This window comes from Haliaeetus albicilla, chromosome 22 (assembly GCF_947461875.1).
Source record: "Haliaeetus albicilla chromosome 22, bHalAlb1.1, whole genome shotgun sequence".
NCBI lineage: Eukaryota > Metazoa > Chordata > Aves > Accipitriformes > Accipitridae > Haliaeetus > Haliaeetus albicilla.
The window spans coordinates 9,334,783-9,352,963 of NC_091504.1; the positions used below are offsets into that span (position 1 = coordinate 9,334,783).

Sequence of the window (18,181 nt, forward strand, 5' to 3'; positions counted from 1 at the left end):
CATTTGGTTTATTTTGTGTTGTATGTTCCTGCTTGAGTTGCCAAGCAAACGACCCTTCACTTACAATTTGGTATCAGAAATAGGGAGGAAAAAGTGGCATTAATAAAAAAGAGAATGGAAACACACTTTTTGGAGCTATTACACACCATAAAGGAGACACAAAACTTGCCTGTTTCCTAGTAATCTTGCGTAACACTTTTGTTTGTTTCATAATATTACTTCAAGTACATATTAATCATTGCTGGTTTAGTCTTTGCAGAATAGGCCTGTTCTATGCCGCTTCTACAGTAGGCACGTAAAGGTGGGAACTTACAGAGAAGGACTTCTGTAGCTGAAGGGAGTGCTGGAAGCAGCCTGAGCTAGAAGGCAATACTGAGCATGGAGTTCTCACTACTGATGCTGTCAGTCGTTGTGGGGAGTGTGGCAGACAGAACAATTTAAAATCCGAAATGCCTTGTGTTGACCTATGTATTTAATAAGTCTATAGCCAGGGAACATCACAGTTAAAGTTTGTTTGTCAAGATAATTCACATCGTTGGACATATCTGCTGATTTTTTTTCCCAGATGTGCAGTGAGGGTGGCACAGCCTTAACGTGAAGCAGCGGGTCTGTCAGTTGTGTGAGCTAACTGAAGGCGTTCGCATGCAAACACTCTGTTTTGGTACAGGCTGTGCATTTCATGCTGCCTTAAACAAGTGCCCACTATTAATTACTGGATTCTCAGATGATTTCTCTTTCAAGAGTCATCCCAAACTTAAATGTTTTGTCAGCTGACAAAACAGGGCAACAGAAAAGATGTGTGCATTTGTGATAGGATGAGAAGAAGATCTCGCTTCTGCTAATATGCTCCAAGATACCTAAAATACTTAATCTTCATCAGGATGATCTTGTGAATGAGAAGCTGATGTTACCAGTGCGGCGGTCTCCCAGTCTATAGGCAGATTGCTTGCCTCCTCTTCCTTCTGTCCAGATTTCTGCTCTTACAGCAAATAAAATTACTGAAGCATTTTGGTCAGTAAGTCTGTGTAGCCTGATTGCCACATGCAATGTGACAATAGTCTTGTCCGTGGTGTTGATGCTACTGAGTAGGATTTAAAGTTACTTGCAAGAGCAGACACGGCAATGGTGTCAAAATAGCAAAGACACCTTGGGAAACAATTAAGAGGAAGAATGGTTATGGAGAGGCTCTGTAGGACCAGAGGAAAGCAAAGTTAATCCGTCATTTGCTATCCAGTGCTTCCAAGAACAGACCAGAGTGAGCAGCTTCCAAGAACAGACCGGAGTGAGCACTCTCATTGGTCTGCTTCTGCTGCGTGTTTTGGGGGCTGTTTTGGTTTTATTCCCCTCTGGCTTCTGGGAAGATATAAGAGACTAGCTTCTTAGCTGAATGCATTTTTCGTATTTGTTTCTGTATATTAACTTTGGTACCAGGTGCATTTAATGTGCCCTTACATACTGCTTGTTTTTAATAGTGGAACATTCAAGTAATCTGTGATTTTTATTTTTTTAATTTTTTTTAATGGAAGGGTAGTAGAAGTAGATCTGAAAATGGATTATTCTTGAAAGAAGCTAGTATCTTAGCTTTTTCTGAACCTTCAACACAGACTGTATTTTCATTATGAGCACAGCAAAAGAGAGATGGTGGAGACAGTTTGGGTAAGTACAGTAGAGAAACTTGAGGGTATGACGTTGATACACAATGTGCAAGTGGAAAGAAAGGCTGGGAACTAAACTCAGTGTAATCAAGAAAGGATCTCAGTTGATACCATTCTCTTTTGGGGGAGGTGAGAAAGAAGCTGGGGGCAGAACAGTTGGTCTTTCCTGTATCAGGTAGCTGTTGTTAGCACACACATTAGTTGTGGTATAGAGGATATAGATAACATGCGTTTTCCCCATCCTGACTTGCATGTCTGGTGTTCGGGCTGGTGTCAGGAGCATTTTTAAAACTGAATCAATAACACTGGTAGCATTGCAGTAGAGGTTAGAAGAGAACTGATTCTTTTTCATTAGCTGCTTGATTTGTTTTCTCTGTGTAATGAGCTTCAGTTTTGAAAAGTCACTTAGTTGCTGAAGTCTTACGAAAATGGATTGGGGGAGATTTTAGGAGCTTGAAGCTACTTAAGATTAACTAGAATCTAAGCTGGTAGTGTCCCTTTTGGTTATTGGGATGCACAAAATGGATCTAATTTAATTGATTTTAGGAACTGTGTCACCGTTTAGTTGCATGTCTGTACCCTGGATGGTATTCATCTTACAGAGAATCATGCTTTGCCAGAAGACAAGTTGCAGAGGAAGCGTGGTAGAACAAATGCCTCCTTCTCAGTCCCCCTACCCCTAAAATCCTAGCCGTAGGAAAGCAAGAGAAGGCAAGTGTTACACCCATTTTCAAGAAAGGCTAAAAGGACAATACAGGCAACCGCAGATGTGTCAGCCTCCCTGCCACCACTGGGCAGATCATGGAGGAGCTGGAGTGAATTTAGTGAACAGCTACCAAGGAGGTCGGGGGACTGGAGGACTTGCCCTTTGAGAAGAGGCTAGAGGGGCTGGGGTACAGACCTCCTGATGTCCCTTCCAACCGGAGTGACTGTGAGTCCGTAAGCAAGAGAGCACTGCGATACTTATTCCAGTGAGTTTCCTAGAGGCAAGTACCTAGAATGCCTAAAGGTGAGACTCATTTCTGTGTATCGATGTGTTTCAATTTTGACCAGTCTACTGACTTACGAATGAGCAAACCAGACTGTATTTCTTTCTCCATTCCAAATGCAAGTAGTTCAAAAGATCAGGCAGAAAGAAATTTAGCTAAATATCCAAAACTTTTATTATGCAAGTCTTGGGGCATCCAACTTGTTGGGATGCTTCCAGATGCCTGCTATTGGATCTCTCATTTCCCCCTCATCCCCTTCCACCCAGCTGTTAGGGTCTCCTTGGCCCAGCCAGATCCCTCATCGCTGTCTTTCTCAACCTGGTTGTTAAACATCATATTTTGAAGAAGTGATGCTCTTCTTCTGAAAGTCAAGGTCAGATGCACGTGAGTTTGCAATCTTTCTGGGTGTCTCATTAGGTTAAGATACTAATGCAAAGTTTTCTTACTGGAAATTTTTTTTCTATGAATGCGTTGTTTAATTGCTCTAAAATATTAAATGCGCTAATTGTCTTTTATGAAACAATAAATTATAGAATCCTCAAACCTCGAAAAGAGGTTGGAATGGATGTGGTAATTGCTGACTGCACCAAACAGTATGGCTATTGAGTTGAGTTACCTGACATCGAATTTTAGGGAATGGCTGGAGCTCTGAACTGTTGAGGCTTTGTCTGCTGGGGTCTGGCATGATTGAAAGAAGCCTTACAAAACAAAATTGGGCTCACTGAAATGTAACAGCTATGTTGGCATGAAAGAAAGGCACGGTGAAAATACTGCTTGTGTACTGGGACTGCAGTGTGACTTCAGTGTCTGCTCATGGATGGGCAGTCAAAGTGTGACGGGAAGATTCCTAATCACGTTTCAAGTGGAGTTTATGCTGTAAAAAAATGAAACTGAATTTGGTAGTTCTCCTGCTTGCTGTGTGATATGTTTGAGATATTTCTTTACGAGATTTATTACCTTAGAATGTTTGTCACCTCTCCAGGCTGAGCTAAAGGGAAAAAAAAGGGTGACATTGAAACAAGTTAATTGATTGAATATGTATATTAAGAAAGAGTCTCCTGATAACAGTTGCAAGTAGTCATACAGATGAAAGTGTTCTGCCTTGAGAACGCAGCAGTCTTTTTTCTTCTGTGAAGGCTTGGAAGGAAAGAGAACATCGTTTTTATTCTGGTTGCTGAAAGTGTTGTCCAGGAAGGCAGAAAACTGTGACATTTAAGCTCATAAAACTGAAATTGGGAGAGAGTGTGTCTCAAATGTGGTTATCTTCTATGTGTGAAAATAGCTGCTCAAAGAACGCAAAATTCTCAAATTGGAAAAGGAGCCCTTTGGAAAGAGTGGGGGTGTTGTAGTTGCCTAGTGCTTTTCCATCCCTTCCAAAAGACATGTTACCTGGTTTTTGGCTCTCCTGTTATGAGGATGTTTGGTTTTATGTAACAGAGGTAATGAAAGGTGTGAGGTTTAGGATTGGAAGTGCTGTGTTAAAGATGAGATGCTACGAGGTGGGCCTCTGCAGCCTTGGTCAGCTCTACTGCTTCCTGAGCGCTGAAATTAGATGTATGTGCCTTATGAGTTAAGGGAATCTATGCTCCTTTAAAATAAAGACCATTTTTTCTGTTCTGTTGCATGGTAGGTAAGCGGCAGGTTTGAGAGACAAAGCAGGTACAAAGCTCAGTAATTGGGGTGGTACTCCTCAGTGCAGGTGTTTTTTTGAGCATTGCTTCGGATAACTGTATGTAAAGGGAAAGATGTCTCTTGATTTTTAGACTCTTGGTAGCTGCCATTGACTTTGAGAAATAGTTGAAGCATTGAGAACGGGATCAATTATGTTGTTCTCGTGAGCATGGGGGGACTGAGGTTACTTTTCATTTTGCTACCAGTAGAAATGGGCCACGTTCTTATTATGGCAGATTTTTGTAGGTGTATAAATATTTTTATAACTGCCAAGACAATCTCTTATCTTTATGGATTTGTTGCAGACATGCTCAAGTATGTAGACTTTTGTTTTCTGTTGTATTTTATAACTGTCGTAAAATGTGCCTTGTATTGATGTTTTTAACGTACACAACTGATTAAAATATAAAAGCAGTAAGATTAATCACTGCCTGAACATTTGAATACTCGGTGAATTTTTACACAGCCACTGTGCTAAGCTGTTTACCTGCTTTTTATTTTACTGCTGGCAGAGCTGTAAACCTTCCATACCTAACCTTAATGTATAGCCTTCTTACAGGAGCTTAAGAGTGGTAGATTATTTTAGGTTTTTAAGGGGTAGTATTCCCAAATGCTTTCTTTGCTCTTTTCGTAAACTGCAAAAACATTTCCAGTCCTTGGCTCTGGCAAGACTGTTAAGAGTCCAGCCAGCCAAACAAAAAAAATTTGAGCATTTATACTCCAGCATCCCATTTTGAAATACAACTGGAAAAAACTACTCTTTTTTTTAAGCCACAGCAACATCTTCCCCCCCCACATTTTGTCACTTCTCCTCTGCCCCTGGTGCCGCATGAGCGTGCACACACACAAATATATATCTTTTCTTCATGAAATATTAACAATTTGAGTGCAGAAGCTTGGAAAACCACTGTTTGTGGGATTTAAAAAGTTGTCTGAACAAGCGCTGTAAACCTTGAACTTCCCAGCAAGCCAGGATGATGAGAGCAGCTTAACAAAGGCGAAGCTTCAGCCACGGACCCTGTGTCACCACCCTTGGTGACGCGCAGGCGGATGGCTTTGGTTGTACTCCAGGCTGCGGTCGCTGCCAGTAGTGGCAGAGCCTGTCGGTGTGTGGGGAGGGGGGCTGTGCGGCAGGGACCCAGGCACCGAGGACTCGCTTCTGGCCAAACGGAGGTTCGTACTGAAACCAGGTGATGGGGTTTTCATCAGAGGGGGGGTTAGAAATGGATGGAAGGTTAAAAATAGTGCAATCTTGGAAGAAGGAAAGTAAAACTAAAATATATAGGAAGAGACAAAAATTGCAGCATAGTGAGTGTGAAGTGGTTATGTGGGAAAGAGGGTAGATGAAGCAATCGCCCAAAGGAATGTAGTTGAAGGTACACTGGGAATTTCTGCAAAAGACAAGCTGAAAAGGTGAACTAAACAACTGAAGGGAAAAGCAGCAAGTAAGAGAGAAACTAAAAATACTGTGATGAACCTAGCTAATGAAAATGTTAGTTACTTCCCACCTTGAAAGGGTATAGGAGGTCTGTTCCTGAGCTGTGGTGTATTTTGTCATGGCCAACGTCCTGCAAGCCTGGAGGGATTCTTCAGAGCTTATCGGCTTCAGTAGGTAATAATGGCAAGATGTAGCTGTGTAAAGGACATGCTGCTCTGCGTGCCTCAAAACAGGCAGAATTTAACATTTTTGTCTATGTTTACTGTTGCTGTTCATGTAATTCACTGGTCATTGCAACACATCTGAAAACTTGTATTAATTTTTCTTCAGTTAGGTTGAATTGAAAATTTGAATGCTGATGAAATGCATTGTATTTAAATGTACTGAGATGTGTTGGTAATGCATCCTAGCTTTGTGATACAGGTTACCTGTTGTTTGATTTTTTGTTGTTTCTTTTTGACACGGCTAGTGTGGTCCAGGCTGTCACCTGCTGAACGATCTTACGCCACTTTTGCAACCGGAATCTTGCAGCAACTTTTTTTGGTTGAAGAATGAATTAAACTTTAAAACAATGAAGCTTTTGGGATGCCCTTCTTTAGAAAAGAATTTTTGTTTGCTGTAACCTGGAAAAAATTTGATTTGTCTGTTGCTCACTGTGGGGGACTAGGGTTTTTCAGGGCTGGCTTTGGGGGGCAAAATAAAGTTTTCAGACATTTCTGTTATGTTACAGTAAAAAGTGGTTGGGTTAGATCACATCCTTGGACTGGAGAACTTTTCTGACATGTGCTGCATGTTTGAACAGCTGCTCTGATGAATTGAGGCTAGTCTGCTTACATGTTTATTAATATTGCTGTATGCACTTGTCCTAATGTCTTCAAATATATAACTTTCACTTTCACATGGAAGTACCTATATACAGTCAAGTAACTTTCTATTTTTAGTTACATACTAAAATAACATGGTTACACAGATGCTGCTTATGATGAGCAATGAAATATTTTAGTGAACCTGAGCTGCTCCTTTTTAAAAAACAACCCCCTCCACCTTTTTATCAGTCTCAATGTTCCAGCCAGGCAGAGCAGTTCCTTCAAGTGGCTTAATGAAGATTTGATTGATTTATTTTGCTCATCTGGAGCATGTGTGGATTACCTCTGTCAATATTGGGCTGAGCACTTAGAGAGCAATTTGAATTATTTGAGCTGTTTGGGGATCAAGAAGTGACTGGATTCAAGAGCCATTAGGAGGAGAAAATGCTGACTGCCTTTTGTGATCTTCTGAGGTAGTGGATCATAAATCAATGACTAGAAACGGATATTGAACATCTTTATATGTGAGACTGGGATCAAACTACTGAAGATGTAGTTGTCTTTTGATCAAGCTTCGAAGCGTAGCTGGAAGATGTTCTTTGGCTATGCGCAAACATAAATTACAAGGTTGAGGTAGGATTGCTGGGTGAAATGCAGTGGTTTCGGATTACATAGAAGGTCAGATAAGGTGATGTAATGGCTCTTTTGGGAGAGTAAATCAATAGGAAAAAATCTCTTGATATTTCTGCTGCCTTCGTTTAGCTAAAAGAAGAGAAATTTAGGAGTTGGGTTAGATAATTGTATTTGTGCCACCTTAGTTTCTTAAGCTTGGTACGACATTTTGTCAAAAGTCTTGTGAAAAAACTACGTATTGACCAGTGCTCTACCCTGTGTGGTTGTATGTGCACAGTATGTATCAACGACTATGCTTTCTGAAAGGCTCTGGAGTTCACATTGTGGGGACCCTTGCTCGCTTGCTGGCAATATTGAGTCTTGGGTAAAGATGGACCTTTTAATGCATGTCATTGTTTAAGACTAATAGAAAGTAGTGTAGATGAATATTTTAGTTACTTGTTTGTCATGGTTTTTCTCACCTGTGTTTCTGTTTTAACTTGTAGATTTTGGATCTTTGTTTGACTTGGAAAATGACCTTCCTGATGAGCTGATCCCCAATGGCGAGTTGGGCCTTTTAAACAGCAGTGGGAACCTTGTTCCAGATGCAGCTTCCAAACACAAACAACTTTCTGAACTTCTAAGGGGAGGCAGCGGCTCTTCCTTAAACCCAGGAATTGGAAATGTGAACTCAAATAGCCCTGTCCAGCAGGGAGTTGGTAGTCAAGTTCAAGGGCAGCCGAACAGTGCTAATATCGGTAATCTGGGTGCTATGGGTAAGAGCCCTTTAAACCAGGGAGACTCTTCTGCTTCAGGCCTGGCAAAGCAAGCAGCAAGCACCTCTGGACCTACCACACCTGCATCACAAACTCTGAACTCTCAAGCACAAAAACAAGTGGGGATGGTGACGAGCAGCCCTGCAACATCACAGACTGGACCTGGGATATGTATGAATACTAATTTCAGTCAGACACACCAGAGCCTTCTCAACAGTAATTCTGGTCACAGTTTAATGAATCAGCCTCAGCAAGGACAAGGGCAGGTAATGAATGGATCTCTTGGGGCAGCTGGAAGAGGAAGGGGAGCAGGAATGCAGTATTCTGCCCCTGCCATGCAGGGGAATGCAGGCAGTGTGCTGGCAGAGACTTTAACCCAAGTATCTCCACAGATGGCTGGTCACACCGGACTGAATACAGCACAGACAGGAGCAATGACTAAAGTATGTACATATAACTTAATATATTCTATTTATTGCACTTGTTTTTTCTCCATACAGATGTTTAGAAAATGTAGTAGATTCTTTTCTGGAACAGAACTAAAGAATGCACCTTCTTGAGTCTGTTGTTAACTGTTTCAGTCACCAGTGGTAGCATGAAAGCAAGATAATTAAAACAGTATTTCTCATGTAATCAGAAATGAAAGCACTTGTTGAAAAACATATACTTGAAGTTAAAAGATTGATAGTATCTTAGCAGGGTGAATTAGAAAAGAGTAGTGTAATCCTGCAAAAAGGAAGCAGATGATTACTTCTGTGCAGGATGTCAATTTAGCTACCAGGCAGCAATATCTTCTAAAGCAATGTGAAAACTGTTGGGGAAATATTTGTAGATTGAAGGGAGAGGTGTAGCAATTGGGCTTCCTGTCAAAGACTACTGTCCACAGCTGTGCAGGGAATGTTTTTCAAATACAGAGGAAGTGATCTGAAAACATCAAACTTCACATAGATTACTAAGCTAATGCAAACTCTGTGAAAGGGAAGGGCAGTGTCTGAGCAAGAAGCCTAATTCAGTGGCTGTTGCAGATTGGGGCAGGGAATATATACACCTGGAAGTATCTGCCTCTGTCTTGGGGCACTGCTCTGGTCCCTGCTTGATATAGGCATTGCTTTTTAGTTCTTTGTTTTCCAGGTGTGAGCTTAGAGAAGTGTTTTGATTGCTGCTCCTCCTGTCTTTCAGTTGGATAGCAGTGTGCCTCATGTCTATGTTGCTTTGGTACAGTTCCTTCCTGAAATTTTGATGGCAAAACCACCATATTCTGATACGTATAAAAAGATACTTTATCATCTCTGATATTTTATCTATTCATACATCACTAGTCATTATTGTTGTGTTTATTAACATGTAAATGCTCATTGATTTGTTAGGAATCGTGGAAAAAATTGCACTGCCTGACATAAAAGTGTATGTCATGTTCTCTGAAGAAATGCTGGCATCATTGTGGAGTACTGTACAGTTAATTTTAATTTTTTAAAATAAAAAAACATAAAAAGCATTCTCTCTGCAGTAAAGGGGATCCCTTTGCTTAAGGAAGAGATGCTTGTGGTGTGAGTGAAGGTCATAGCATGTGAAAGTGGATATAGCAGTCTCCAGTCTTCAGATTGGCTAAATTTGTTTTGTGCAGTGGATTAGTCTGCACAGAAAGAAAATCAGCTTATCTTTCATTTGTTTTTCTTTGAAATTTGTGGGAAGAGTGACAAATTCTAATTAGCTGGCTTATTTCTATAAACTTATGGATATCTAAGTTCTTAGGAGTAGAGTTTTCCTCGCCACTATGCAGTTATGTGATGAAACTACTAATTTTCTATGTGAACTAACTCAAGTAGAATTACCCCAAAGCAAAGGAACCTGCCTAAGGTCTTTGTCTGACAGAGTATATATGAACCTAGTGGGGGAAGTTCTGTGAAGTCTTGGTTTATCTTGAACAAACCCACCCCTGGTAAGGAATAGGCCAGCATTTGGGACAAATTTCGTTTTTCAAGAACTTCAGTCTTAGCCTGATGCCAGCTGCAAATGGGATTCACCAGCTCGGGAAGGCAGTCTGGACTTTCTCAGTTAGCATATGTTCAAGAAGTAAAGTAAAAGTTAATTTTAACAAGGAGTAATTTGGAAAAGAATAGCGGAAGTATCCCTATTACATAAATCATTAGTTTGTCCTCTTATGCAGTGCTGTGCTCAGCACTGGTGATGCATTTCCAAAATATTAGAGCAAAATTAGTCCTTTCAGAAGTCCTTACACACAGAGTTGTTTGGAGAAACTGAAAAAGTAGGACTGTTTAATGACAGAGTGTAAGTGATAAAATGGTGCTTCTGTGAAGGTGCTAGCACTTAAGAGAAGACAACTTTAAAAACTTGGCCAACTTACAAGAATAGAAAAAATGGTGTTTTCCAGGGCTCCATCTCTTCTTGAACAAGATGAAGCTTAAAAGCGTTGTGTTTGGTGGTTTGGGGTTTTTTTGTGTATGGGGGTTTTTTTGTTGTTGTTTTTGTTTTATTTTATTTACATCTTGATTTTTTTTCTTCAGTAAGAGAGTGGGTGAGCTCAATGTTTTACACAAATATTTTGTGTTTCCATTTTGGAACAAATTACTTGCTCCCTGTATTTTCTTCTGACAAGCAGAAGCATTCACTATTTTTGCCATTTTCCTTAGTAGGCTTTTGAGGATTGGCATCCTTTTCCAGTCTCTTCCCATCCCCCAGTTTATTGTCCTAATAGCTTTTTCTTTTACTGATGCTCCAGTTGTGATGAAAGCTTTTAAGAAAAGTAAAGAAACGTTTCAGTGAGTTTGTTTTTCTGAAACTGAAATTTCTGCTGAAGGAGAATGTGGGTCGGTTTGTTTTTTCACCTCCTGTTCCTTGATGTTTACCACTTATGTATACAGCTTAAAAGATTTGAAGAGCAGCAATAGAAGTGGTGAGGCAGCTGATCTACCTAATAGTGAATGTGCCTAACTTGACTAAATGGCTTAAAATGGAGCTGACATCATGCTTGAAGAACTGTGTCAAGGCTGGAAGCAAATTCTCTAGGTGGTGACGGTAGCAATATATCCTAAGGGAAAGAAAGATGTGAAACACAAATGCAGAAAAAAATCTAAGAGAACTTTTTAAACCAAGATTTTCTCATTACGTTTAAAATAAGTGATGTGCATCACTGATTAACCTCATTCAGGTATGGCTCAGAAACCCATTTTTCTCGATTCAGTGTGTTTATATGCAGTGTATAGTACTCATGACCCTTTATGGTTTGGGACCAGTTTTGTTGGTCAAGACCTTGCTTCCTTGATGGTTTGTTCTAATCCTTTTTTAGTAAATGACTAATCAAGGAAAGTCCATTGCTTTTCTGTTTTTCTTTCTTGTGGTATGTTTTTATAAGCATTCTTCCTAGTAAGAGAAAAAGAAGGAAAAAAAATCCAGGATCTGATCCTTTCACCTGCTCTCAGAAATAACTGGGATTCATTTCATCTGGAGCATCATAAGCCATTACTGTTAATTTTGAGCTGGACTTAACATTTTAAGGCAGCTCTTGAAAGAATGAAAAGTATGCCAGAAAGGAGCTTGGTAACTCAAGCTCATGATACCATGTGCTTGCATAAGCCAAGGGTGGCAGATAAACCTTACCCCTAACCAATTTAAAAGGGGATGAAAAATAACTGATTCTCAGTGTCAGAGGGCCATAAGGTGCTGACATCAAGACAAATGTTTTTCAATTGACAGAGTTTAAAGCAAAATAATTCCTCAATCTATAGAGACATGAGCAAAGGATTTCATATGATCCTCCGGAAGAAGCAACCTGTCAGTACAAGTTAAACAATAGCTATTAAGATGATAGTCGTGTTTTCTTGGAGTACATAGCATGTCCTTGATAGCCTAGAATATTTTTGGAAACAGGGAGTAGAGTAGTGCCTGAGAAGATTTTGTGACTTAAAGGTACAACAACTTAACGTTGCGATGATTTGAATTCTTCATTGGCTGTGACCGTGCAATTTGTATATTCAGATTTATTTAGAGCCCCTGATTTGTGATTTTTGACTTGTCTGAGATCATCTGGAAACCTCTGAGGAAACCTCTCTTCTATGCTACTGTATATATCTCTGCTCTGTTCGCTGCCAGACTCCTTTCCTGTAACAGTTTTGTTTGTAACTGTGGCATTGTGGCCTTGTTTTCTTGGATGATGATACAAGGATAGTTTTCATTTGACTGGGTTGAAGTTCTTTAAGAAATCTGCTTAAAAGAGCAGAAGGATTCTTCTTTGAACAATTATCACTTGGCAGGGGTAGAGGAACAGATCATCTTGTCACAGTAATTTCCAGTAGTAGTAGAATTGTCCTTTTGTGTTGTACCATGGTTTTTTTGTAAAGTCCATTAAATCCAGAAAACATATTCAAACCATTTAGAAAATCTTTTTAAATTAGAGTTCCTTTTTTAAGATTGTTGGTTGTCGAACACGTTAAGCAGTAGCAAAGCTAAGCAGATGGTCTATTGCTTCCATAGAAATGAGCACTTCATTGCAAGCACGCTCTGTGCCTGATACTCTCCTGTTGCTGTGAGAGTTCATCTTTTTCAAATGAGGGAGATGAAGTCTTCATTGTGGCTGGCAAGAGCTTGAAGTTGTGTTTCTGTAGATGAGATGTTATATAGTCTCTTGCTATGATGCATTCCCCTTGTCCTAATACTGCTATCAAAGCTTGTGGAAAATCAGAAAAAAATGTTGGGAAGTTCCCATTTACTTTGTATGGCTCTCAAACTCCTTTTTGCATTCTTGTTAAGAGTTTTGGACAGCAATTCACCTAATTTGTACTTTTGCTCTTTCCCTTAAGAAGTAGTAAAGTTCCATTGAGATGAGTAGGACTCTTGAGTGTTTTCTTTTTCATGTGGTTCCAAGGTGTAATGCCTCCTTATACAATTCTGTAAAAGGAATCACCTTTTCTCCAGTAACTTTAGAGCTGTATTGCTCCAATAAGGATATGCTGGTACCCAGCAGCAAAAACTTAGGAAAAAATCAGGGAGTTGTATGTGGCGGCTGATCTGCAGAAGCCATTGCTTTTAAGCTGCAGCGGAACTACAGCTTGCTGGGGGTTCCTTTCAAAGTGTTTTTCTTTATAGAACTAGTAAACCTACCTCAAGGTTAGTTTTCTTTCTGAAAGGTGCAGTTTAATCAAACATGTTATTGGGCTCTGTATGCCCCAGAAAAGGGTGTAATTGTTTGGTCAGATCTTAGTCTGAATCTATAAAGAGATCAGGAGAAAATGGTAGTTTATTTTCATACCTAGTTGTGAGCATCACAACATTATTGGGGTTTTTTTTGTAAAATGCTTTTTCAAGATTGTAGATTTTAAGTAACCTCATTCTACATATTCTGAAAACTCTAAAGGAAAATATTTGTATTGATATAAGCTAGAACCTGCCTGGCAGGGACAAACTGATAGAAAAGCTGATCTGGATGGCAGATCTTCCAATGTAATATTTCAGGAGATGATCCAGTAGTAATGAGTTTTAGATACAGACTTCCAAGTGCTGTGTACAGTTGTTGAGTTTTCCTTACCTGTGTTTGTCTGTATTTAAGCCCCACTGGAAGTTGGTACCAGTAGTAGGATCGACATAAAAATCTTAACAGGTTCAAAATAATCACTAACTGTGCAAGAACAGATCTATTATGCTTGATTTTTGTGTATGAGTTCAGAACAGATTTTCCTCTTAACTGTATTGGCCTAATTTGTTTCAGTAATGCATGTTTTCAACTTTGTTTTAGTCAAAATAGCCACATGGCAGTGCATGTTGCAGTAGGAGAAGTTTCAGATTAAAGAGGAAGATAAACTCTTACCAGAAGTGAACTTCAGAAAACAGTAAAACCATTTTTTATGTCTACCAAGAGAATAACCAGTTGCCTCTTTTGGTTGAGCTATAAAAGAACTGGATTCTGTTATTTGTTGTTTCTAGGCTGGGTGTATATATAATACATGTGCCTTTGACAAGCACATTCACATTTTGCTCCCTGTTGTTGTTCACTGAGTGGTGTTGGATATTAATCTTGAGTAAATTTAGTAAGATAATAAACTACATTAAAGAGCAAGATTTCTGATACAAGACTTAAATTGTGTATGTAGTTACGTTACTTGACTCGGTGTTTTGAGGAGTCTGTAGTAATGAAAATTTGTGATGAGCAAAAATGAAGCAAACTATTTGAACAGATTACCCAGTTGATACTGCTGAGTACCAGATTTAGATACGCTTGCTGATTGTGAATTAAGTCAGCTGAAGATGTTCTCATTCCTATGCAGTTCTGTGTGTTTTAGCAAACTGCTGGTGCTGTTTGTTTCTCTGGTGACTCTCAATTCATCTGAATCTGCCTGAATTGTTTTAACATGACTTGCAGTTAATTTGCTTCTCATTCTCTTAAGTTGTCCGTACTAGGCTGCCAAGCTGTCTCCTAGCAGACCATGCCTCTGGCAGACACAAGTAACCAGTCCAAATTGTATTCCAAATAATGCTGCTTCCCAGTTTGAAGGGACTCTTAATAATGTCACAGACTTGATCATAGTTGCTTGGTTCTCTGTTGAATAACTATCACCAAAACAGCATTTCTACTGAGAAGAGACATACGTGCTTTTATAATAATACAAACAGAAGAAGGATGTAAATGTACAGAAACACGTAACAGCAAAACTCACTGACTCGCGGTAAAATTCAAATATCTGTAAAGTGGTTTTGTTTTGAAACATGACCATGCAAAGTGGTACTCCATGTATGAATTTATTGATACAGCGAAGAGATTTGGCAACTTAAAAAGCTCACTTACCACAACTATTACTCCTGGCACCTGAAATTGAGTTGTTTCCTACTTCTAGTACATGAGTTAAATTTCATCTGCAGTTGTGCAATGTCATTGAAGATCTTTGAAGCGATAGTCACTTGGCTCTTTGCTTATGCTTAAGCAGGTATCTAGGTTCAGTTTGGCTCTAGTGCTGCAAGGTAAATGCTGCAAGAAACAGAACAGTCAGCCTTCCTGGGGGCAGACCACAACTGGGTTTCCCTTCCTTCTGCTTCCAACTCAGGCAGTTAAAAAGCCTGTCTCTGTTAACTTGCATTGACTTATCATCCAGCTGACAGAAGGGAAATGTTTACGGTATCTTTTCAGAGTAGAGTTGTGCCATTATCTTCTACTGTGGTAACACAACACAAATGTTAAAGATTTTTGTCACTAACTCTAAATCATATTGGTTACTGTCTTGTAATTCTTCAGTTTTGTTGGAATGGTGTTTATTTCTAAGTAGTGTATCTGAAAGGTTTTGGAAGTGAAACTAGTGGATCCACTGGTTCTTTTGGAAGCCAGAGATTAAAACCAAAATTTCCACTGTTGTTTCAGAAGGTTTATTAAAATAACAGAAACTTCAGAGTCCTTACTAACAGACGTGACTGAAATTATTTCTAGTGTTTAGACTGTTATCATACATCATCCTGCTGATGATTGTAGTTTGTTTTTTTTAATACACATGTAAAAAATGACTCAGATGTTGAGAGGGAGGAAAACCTGCCAACTTAAATGTTGGTGTGTAGAAGTTACGAAATGCCTGGTTACTTCAGTCAGAAGGAAATGTCTTCGTTGTAGCAATTTTTTTAATAGTATCTATATGCGTGATTGGAGTCTATTTCACAGGAGCATTTCTGATTACAAGACCTTTTAGCAGGTCTCAAAACTTCTCCTTACTTAAAAGATAAACTTAATATTTGTACCTGACAATGAGCTGTGATTATATTGGGAATCCTGTAATTGGAAGTACATACAGAAATATGTTAAAGCAGCTGGTATTATGGTCTGAAAACTAAATGCTGGTGGTCTGTTTCCTTAGAAAAAAGGCAATGCAGGAAACTTGGAAAATTATGTATAGCATGATATACTGTGTCAACCTACCTAAGAAACAGATCAGGAGTGTAGAAGCAGTGAGAGGAGGCGATTCTCCTTCTGTGGCTTCAAGGAAAAACATTTCATTGAAGTACAAATGGGACACTTTCTACCATCAGACAAAAAATAACATTATGCTGGAAAGTTGCACTTCAGAATTTTGAAATCCCCTCGTTTTGCTAGGGGGTTGAAATTTCGATGCAAAAGGCTACACAGGGCATGCTCTAGTCTATGTTATAGTGGGCAGGCTATTTTTCACCTTTAAAGATTAACTTTTAAACTAGAAAAGATGTTTCAATACACAGTTTCCCCCCACATCTGGGGAAAAAAAAAATCCTGAATTGTTATTGACACAATTGCTAGTTTACTTTGCAGGGCTGAGTGTAAGGAATGGCAAAATATAATAGCATTTTCCTTTCTTCTTGTGAATGTTTGGAGTAAATACCTGTTGCTTTTTTTTTTTTTTTTGGAAGCTTAAATCCATTTGTGTGTGGCATTGATAGACAGTTTGCTGCAACTTTGTCCATTGGATTTGAATGGCACATGCTCATTCCTCTTCTCCACCCTCTTCCTCCTTGCCACTACAGTAAAGAGTATTTACTCCAGAAATTGCTGTGACTGGGGAGGGAAGTGGCATACTAAGCTTATTGTTTGTGTTTTAACTGTTGGTATGTAGCCCAAGCGATGCCTTTAATTGTAAGGCCAGAAATACTTTTTAGAATTGAGACTTAGATGGATGAGGACTTAAGATGATTTTTGAAGTCCTGATGCCACAAAAACTACCTGTAAGTAGCATCTGAAAATGTTAGTACTTACATGTTCTGAAGATGTTCAAGCCCCAAAGTGGTAGTGGTATTCTTTGGTATGTGTATGTATGAATCTGCTTTAGGTTTGGCAAATAAGAAGCATACTGTGCCATGAAAGGGATTCAGTAGTGCCTTTGTTTTAGAATGAATCATAATGAAAATACAGCACGTTAAATATAGGAACATCCTTGCCAACAGGACCTGTCTGTGAAATAGAATTTTAGAAGAGAGTAGTAAATAGATTATTCAGCAGTCTCTGAGAGATGCTGCTGTTTCAGGGCGGAAATGTTTTATGTTTTCAGAGTGACTGCAGCATAATGCTGTCCTATCTGTATGGTATTCTTTTTTAAGGGGATTTTTAAAAACAAACGAAAAACAAGTGCCCTTTGAAACGTTTGGCAAATTGACTGAATTAAATAGCTGCCTTTACAATGGGAGGATCTTTGTACCCTGGAAATGGAAAAGTGTTGGAACACTACAGGTCGAATATGGGATTTCACTCTTGGAATGAGCTGTATTTGCTTTCTTAGTCTGATGTTGGGCATCTTGAGATAAACTGTGTTTCTGGATAGTTCTGTGTGCAGGCTGCTTTCAGTGAGAAGTATGTGTGTACAGTGTTTGTTCACACTGTTCAATTTTAAGGATGTGTTTAAAGATGACCATCAGATCTTACCTTGTTTAAAAACCTGTTGAGAAGTCTTTTGATAGCTTCATGTGAATTGTTAGATCTTCAAGGAGAACATAGAAAACTTGGAAATTTCAAGGTAGCTCTTGAAGTCATTGTGGTGTTTCAAAATAAACATATTTGGCTCTTAAAGTTATTAAAAAAATTATTTTAACAGTGTAAATTATAGTTATGTTTCTCCTTAGTTACTGTTAATGTCAGACTATGGTATTTGTGCTAAGTGGTTCTTTTGAGTAAGCTATATTGATTTTTTTCATTTAATGTAACCTGTAGTGTAAATTTGTTTCTTGTCTATTTGAGTTTCTCCCCTCCCACCCCATTCTGGATTGAAATAAAATAATTACTTCTTTTAGAAGCGCAGTCTCTCCTTTCAGTGTGTCCCGTTTTCCTTTAGGATTCGTGTCTGTCAAGGAGAGTATATACTGTAAGGAAAGGAAACAGAATACCTCTTTTCATTATATTTTTGAGACACCTTTACTGTTGCTGTTACTCTGTAGAGCTACTATTGCCTTTTCCCACCTCTGTAGAATATCGTATCACGCAGACTGCCAGATAATGTATCTTTGGTCAACCTCTGGGAGATAAATGGGAAAGAATCTCTTAAGTAGTGCTACTGGTTTTCTTACCAAAACAGTTTATTCCTTATAATACTGAATTTTTGGAGCATGACGTGCTCTCCTTTTACTTGGCTGTCTCCAGCCAACTATAGGAACTTCAGAACTGCTGAGGTACCGGCAGACACATCTGTAAATTCTTTTGTGGCCGGTTGGGTACATTTCAAAAGGCTAGTATTTACAACACAGAAAATAAAGGAAGAAGCACGGACTTTGTGTTGAGATTTAC

The 18,181-nt window shown here is 39.1% G+C and overlaps 2 protein-coding genes across 8 annotated transcripts in view; one reads left to right on the top strand and one right to left on the bottom strand.

Moving 5' to 3' along the window:
- VASN (vasorin) overlaps positions 1-18,181 on the bottom strand; it is a 347,445-nt gene that overhangs the window by 214,794 nt on the left and 114,470 nt on the right. The gene's annotated exons all lie outside the window — the stretch shown is intronic.
- CREBBP (CREB binding protein) overlaps positions 1-18,181 on the top strand; it is a 98,880-nt gene that overhangs the window by 6,788 nt on the left and 73,911 nt on the right. For 6 of the 7 annotated variants that reach the window (XM_069809744.1, XM_069809746.1, XM_069809751.1 and 3 more), the window contains exon 2: positions 7,678-8,390. In XM_069809744.1, the coding sequence (XP_069665845.1) occupies positions 7,678-8,390 (713 nt within the window). The remainder of the gene's footprint in view (positions 1-7,677; positions 8,391-18,181) is intronic. The other variant, XM_069809750.1, reaches the window with a different exon arrangement.